The 7,125-nt window shown below is 42.5% G+C and overlaps 1 protein-coding gene across 1 annotated transcript in view; it reads left to right on the forward strand.

The window, feature by feature from the left end:
• Positions 1-2,328: 2,328 nt before the first annotated feature.
• The window catches only part of LOC138966503 (neuropeptide Y receptor type 1-like), a 9,093-nt gene continuing 4,296 nt past the window's right edge, over positions 2,329-7,125 (forward strand). Inside the window, exon 1 of the mRNA XM_070338772.1 lies at positions 2,329-2,667. Coding sequence (XP_070194873.1) covers positions 2,329-2,667 — 339 coding nt within the window. The remainder of the gene's footprint in view (positions 2,668-7,125) is intronic.

Below are 7,125 nucleotides of genomic sequence, written 5' to 3' on the forward strand. Positions count from 1 at the left end.
ACAAATACAGAGGCAAGCGGAATGGGCGAGAAGGGGGGGGGGGGGCAGAAAGCGATAGGCACATAGATAAATGGACAAAGTGAGAGAGATCAAATCAAATCAAATCAAATCAAATTTTATTTTACGAGGGTTGTGGCATAAGCAATATAAACGAGCTTCTTTTCAACCAGCCCTCGCCCAGAGAGGGACTATTCTAATCTTGAATACATATCTATATATATATATATATATACATACGTAAAACAATTACAAAAGATAAGCAAGGCAGAGAAACTATTCACATGACTATATACACGTTGTAGGCTATACATACATTCTTGCGTTATGAAACACTGATGCTTTATGGACAGATATGATCAATATGAAAATAATCAGAACGAAGTCTTCCATCACTGTGACTTTTCGTAATTTGACATTAAATGTAATGAGAGGTGTTTTTTGAAAGTATTGAGACTTGTTGGGACTCGAACTGATTCCGGGAGAGAATTCCACAAAACGCTGCCAGAATAAGCTAAACTTGATTTAAAGAGATCTATCCGCGGAATGGGGACGTTGAATTTTCGGCTTGGTTTGGCTTTAAATTTTGTAATGAAAGCACTCGGTGCATGGCCGGAAAGGATTTTGTGAAGGAGCACGCCTTTATTTGATTTAAATCTTTCTTTTAAAGGCAAAATCTTAAGTTTTTTATAATCGTCGAAAACAAGACTGGATTGTTTTAACTCGTCTGTGTAGACTGTACAGTGGTTTTAAAATGTTTGCACTGGCAGAGTCCCAGATGGTCGAACAATAATCCGTGATGGTTTGTATGTATGCATTATAAAATAATAACCTTGAGTGTGGATCGAGAGAGAGAGAGAGAGAGAGAGAGAGAGAGAGAGAGAGAGAGAGAGAGAGAGAGAGAGAGAGAGAGAGAGAGAATAAAAAAAGAATGAAGAGAGAGAGAGCGATGATGATGATGATGATGATGATGATGATGATGATGATGATGATGATGATGATGATGATGATGATGATGATGATGGAACTTTATATCAGAGAGAGAGAGAGAAAGATAGAGAGAGAGAGAGAGAGAGAGAGAGAGAGAGAGAGAGAGAGAGAGAGAAACAAAGAGAAAGACATAGACAGACGGAAAGACAAACGGAGAGAGGGCAATGAACTGAAGAAATAGAGGAGGGGGAAGAACTTCCGTGACATTATTCAATTAAACCGACATGTGCTGAGGACCAAAAAGTGAAAAATTATATTCGTTTACTCCAAATGGAAAAAGAAATGTAACGCATTTCGTAAAATGAGTTATAAAGCTTCCTTTTCACGCATGTCATGCAACGGGGAGTGCAAAAGCTAGAAAAATTGAATTTCCACGTTGTTCTTTGTCGCGTTCAACTTTTGGATAAAACTTCCTGATCTAATTACTTTTGAATGTGTGTGTTTTTTTGTTTTTGTTTTTTGTTTTTGTTTTTTTGCTTTCATATTAAATCACCTGATATACTTATAAGCATATAGGAAAGCCATCTTCCACACATTCAGCACACCCATCGCTGCATGCATTGGTTGAAGTCTCTCACATTCTTTCCATCACACGCCAGGAAATATAGTCGAATCAAAGAGTGTTTTGCATTCATCGCCCACTGTTGAACTTTGCTACTTATTATAACACTGCATGTGCATTTCGTCAGATGGGGTAGTCCCGTATGAGTTTGCTTTCCTCGTGCTATTCAGGTTTTTATTTTAGCCTTTCATATTTATTTTGTGCTGTTTTTCTGTGTTTCAGCCTTGGTGACATTTTTCAACAAAGGAGTTGTAACCAATGTACCAGCAATAAATCTTGTCGGCGAAAGGTGTCTGATTTCACGAACTACCTTTTAGTGACTGCCTTTCTCATCTGTGACTAGCAAATGTCCAGCATCTTCAATAATTAAGACGATGAACCATGATCGACATAAGCTGCGGTATTGAGAGTATTTCCTCATTCGTCAATAACTAGGACTTTTGAGATCAGTAGATACGACAAAATTCGCTAGGAGAAACTGGAAATACGTTTTGAGACCGCAGATCATCTACGAAACTTTTCAATAAAGGTATTTTATTAGGTGCCAGACCTGTGGGCAAGGAACTTTTCCCAATTACTCAGTGAAGTAGCGTTTGGTTTGCTTCGTCTCCCATCGAGATCTTCGGAACCCCGCTTATTCTCGCCGAGAAGAAGAAGAAGAAGAAGAAGAACAACAACAACAACAACAACACCAACAACAACAACAACAAGACCAGCAACAGCAGCAACAGCAAAAATTACAACAGTAGCAAACTTACCATCACCATCAACATATCATCATGGCATCTGCACTACTCCTCAACAACAGCCCAACCCCAATGCCCCCCTCTCCAATCACCACGATCACCACCAACAGCCCCGCCATCACCACCAGCAACAACACCAACATCAGCGATTACGACTACGACTATGATCTGACCGACTACAACGTGCCCCTGGAAGAGCTGATTCCAGTGACGATCGTGTACGGGGCCACACTGATCCTTGGACTGTCCGGTAACCTGCTGGTCATCGTGGTGGTGGCCAGATACCGGACCATGAAGAACATCACCAACACCTTCCTCCTCAGCCTCGCCTCGGCTGACCTTCTGCTGGTGTCAATCTGTATACCGGTCAAGGTGAGTCGCTTAGTTCTTCTCGTTTATGTCGATGCCGTTGACATTTTCATCGTTGTTACTGTTGTTGTTGTTGTTTTTGTAGTTTTTACATTTAGTCAAGTTTTCTTTTTCAATTGTATGTTCTTACGTTTTATGTTGTTTATTGTAATGATGTATGCACCACACCTGAGTTTCTCCTCGTTGAGATAATAAAGTGTTCTATGTCTGTGTCTATGTCTATGTCTATGTCTAAAAACAAGCTCAGAAAGTTAAAAAGAATAGAGATACAGAAAAGCGTGATATCCTGCTCAACGCAACCACTACCGCGCTATTCTGTCTCGTCAATGTTACTGCCTTTGCCACGAGCGGTGGACTGGCGATGCTACAAGTATACGGCCTTGATGAAAAGATGCATAGCGTTCAGTTTCATTCTGTGAGTTCGACAGCTTGACTAAATGTTGTATTTTCGCCTTACGCGACTTTTTTATGTTTGGGAAGACGCTTTAAATGCAGCGTGCCCGTTTAACCACAAAAAAATAAGTGATAAAAAACATGGTATATGTTTGTATATACTGTTTGTACACAGACTCTGTCATTTACATGTGGTGCAGAAGGTTCTTCTCGTTTGTGGTCGATTCTGTTGTCATTCTGTCATCGTCGTTACAATTGGCTTGTCTGTTGTCTCGCCTGTACGGCCCTTCTGTTAATCTCTGTATGCCTATCAAAGTGAGACTGTTGTTGTTGTTGGTGGTGGTAGTAGAGGTGGTGGGGGTGGAGGTGGTGGTAGTGGTCGAGGGCACAATGTTGATGTGCATGGCGTTGGTGGCGATGAAGGGGGAAGAAACGTCCATCTTGTCTAATAGGTGCCTTCAAAGACTGGTTGAAGTGATTGGACGAACATCAGCCCAGCTTCTAGCTCTTCATCCTTTGTGCTCGCTGGGGTTATTTTCACTCCATCTCGGGAAAATTATTACTTCTCTGTCTATACTTACCCTCATATACATGAGTGGGCTTGTCACACGAAACCCATATCTCTTAGTATCAAACCTATCCTTTCTATCTCGACTCTGTTGCTTTCAACACTGATCAGATGACGGGCGCAGTGGCCTAGTGGATAAGACCTCGGCCTCCTATGCGGAAGGTCGTGGGTTCGAATCCCGGTCGCGCCTGGTGGGTTAAGGGTGGAGATTGTTTTGATCTCTCAAATCTTAAATCTTTCATTCTTCAGTACAACTCCTCATCCCTGCGCGAGAAAAAATAGGGAGCCGTGTGCAAATATCCACGCATGGTATATATGGTAAGACATCACTACTCTCGTTGACCGTTTTCTTCCAGGGAGCGCCGTGTTTTTTTGTAACAGAACTTTGTCGTCTGGATTTAGATGCCAACATAAACCCAGCCCACTTCAAATGTGTTTTTCTTTCTTTCTTTCTTTTTTTTCTTTCTTTCCTACTTTCTTCTTTCTTTCTTTCCGTCTTTTTTTCTTCTTTTTGTTTGGGTGTGGTGGCTGTGGAGGTTGCTTTATTGGTTCGTGTATCAGGATTCTGGGAATCACTTTTTCATGACAGCAGAGAACTTTTCCTTATTTTCGATAGATTTTACGCTAATGCGTAGGTTGGTTTATATGCACCCTACTGCCTTTTTTCTTTTCTTCTCTCATTCAGTCCTTTTTATAACAACAGAGGAAACAAAACTCTCAGCCCTTGCCCACATGCTTTCTGTTCTTTTGTTGGGCAGATCGCATGACAAAGAAAGCCGTCATTATACCCACTACCTGTCACCCTCGTTTCCATTTATCCATGAGCATGATGGTTCTCATAGTTTCCGGTCTTTTGTCTATCACTCCGGGGGGGGGGGGGGGGGGGGGAGGGAGGGGTTGTTATGGCGAGGTACCGACTCGCCGCCGCCCATCTCGCCGCCGCTTTGTAGTCGCCGACTTCACAGTCTACTTGCTTTCAAACTGTCAAGGGTGCCATCTCGCCCCCCCCCCCCCCAAGCAATGCCATCTCGCCCCCGTGTATTTCATGCGATGAATTTGACGTTTCTTGTGCAAACAGATTATAAAAAATAACACGTTTACCTGAGTTTTACCTGAGTTTACCGTATCCTATGCGAAGAAGTTTCTCGTGCAAAACAGGTTAAAAACTATGACACGTTTACCTGAGTTTTTCCTGAGTTTACCGTATCCTGTGCGAAGAAGTTTCTCGTGCAAAACATGTTAAACAAAAAAGTGTGTGTGTGTGTGTGTGTGTGTGTGTGTGTGTATGTGTGTGTGTGTGTGTGTGTGTGTGTGTGTGTGTGTGTGTGTGTGTGTGTGTGTGTGTGTGTGTTTGTGTGAGTGTGAGTGGGTGTGTGTGTGTGTGTGTGTGTGTGTGTGTGTGTGGGACAGACGAATCGCCTCTCATGCAAAACTCAATATAATTGGCGGCGAGATGGGAAGCGGCGAATCGCCTCTCTTGCAAAACTCAAGATAATTGGCGGCGAGATGGGAAGCGGCGAATCGCCTCTCTTGCAGAACTCAAGATAATTGGCGGCGAGATGGGAAGCGGCGAGATGGGAAGCGGCGAATGGGGACGTCACCGTTGTTATATACCTTCCGTTCTACTTCCGTTCCTGTCGGTTGATGATTATGCCGTTGTAATTCATTCTCTCCACACACAGGATTTCCTGCCTCTTTCTCTCAGTCCCCAAGTGATGTTTTCCTGTCTGTTAAAGGGACATTCCCTCCCGTCTAAGCCATAATGTATCGCATTACAAATCTACGCAGGCGTGTGCACGGAATAAGAGCGTTCCTTCAGTTGAACTCACACCAAAACACAACGGTCAAGCTGAGTGAAGATTTATTTCGCTGATTTAATTTTGCAGATTGGCATATCAGTTGTGTACGAAAATAATTCAGCACAATCAATAAATCCCACTCAGCACAGAGGGCAGCTAGCAGTAAAAGGTTGGCATGTGTCAAAATCAGAGGTTGTTCTTATCCAAAGTAAAAGCCTGGATGGGATCAATGGTGGTTGACAAGACTGTGTTCAAGGAAAGTATCTTTAAGTTGCTGGAGATACCGTCCTCACCACACCCGCGATTTCCTACCTCCGTTTCTCAGTCCCCGTAGTAATGTTTTCCTGTCTCTTTCCGCCTCGCTATTGGTCGTCATAGTGCTGACTAACTGAGCAGAAGTGCAGATCGACTGATCACACCAACAGAACATCCACGCACACACACGTTGCCGGTCAAACCTCTGTGGACATGCAGGGATAAGTGCAGTGACAGGAGTGCCCTAACCACAAGAGGGAGGGTTCGTCTGGGGCAGTACTACAAAACGCAGAGGATTTTCATCAAGTTAATTGATGACCCAGACCTATTAACGAGCAGAGACCGAATGACTGCTACTTTGACGGCGGGGGTTGTAACAAAAAAACCACTGCAGGCATGCATTGGAATACATTTTGCTGTGAAGTTGTCTTGTATATGTCTTTTTTAATTTAATTAAGAGGAGGACAAAAAAGGTCAAGGGCATTCGGCATTTGAAAAAAACCAATATGTTCGACTATTGAATGATCTCTTTGATTCGCTGGATGAAAAGTACGGCCCTTGGTTACAAAATAAAGGCCAACTGAAACAAACTTGCATTTTCTTTCACAACTACACATGGAGTAATTATAAAATAAAAGATAACAATTACTGCTATAGACATCCTTTCTCTGCAGGGAAGTCAACTTTTTGCGCAGATGTTGCGAAAGTGCGCTATTATGATACGAAACAGGAGGGAGGTAACCCAGATTTGTGACGAAAAAAGGACCAATTAAGGGTGTCCCCACGTTGTGTTGTGCCTTCACAAAAGCAAGATATTGAGACAATTGACAGTGGATTGAGTATGTTCAGCTAGCGTAGCATTATGCAAGATGCTAATTATAACTAAAATTAATCAATCAATGCCGGGGGAAAAAACTGTTATGTGAAATTCATTGAGTGAGATAACGTCCACTGTACCCTCCAGAATCAGTAACTGTGCAAAAATATAATAGTGAATGAAAGTTCCTAATTGGGTCTCCGTGCTGTTATCAGCAATACCGTCAAATATACTGCCGAAAATGTCAGCTTGTATTTACGACTAGGCTATCGTTCTCTTTTTTTTCCGATCTCCTAGGTCAACTTATGTGCAGACCTGCTGGTGACTTAACTCCTTTCGTGTGTACACGCAAGCACAAGACCAAGTGCGCGCGGAAAAGATCATGTAATCCATGTCAGAGTTCGATGGGTTATAAAAACACGAAAATATCATATATCGCGCGTATTCCGTGGGTACAGTTCTAAGCGCAGGGATTTATTTTTTTATTTTTCTATTTTTATGCAATTTATATCGCGCACATATTCAAGGCGCAGGGATTTATTTATGCCGTGTGAGATGGAATTTTTTTTACACAATACATCACGCATTCACATCGGCCAGCAGATCGCAGCCATTTCGGCGCATATCCT

The sequence above is a fragment of the Littorina saxatilis genome, linkage group LG5, assembly GCF_037325665.1.
Source record: "Littorina saxatilis isolate snail1 linkage group LG5, US_GU_Lsax_2.0, whole genome shotgun sequence".
In the NCBI taxonomy this organism is placed as follows: domain Eukaryota; kingdom Metazoa; phylum Mollusca; class Gastropoda; order Littorinimorpha; family Littorinidae; genus Littorina; species Littorina saxatilis.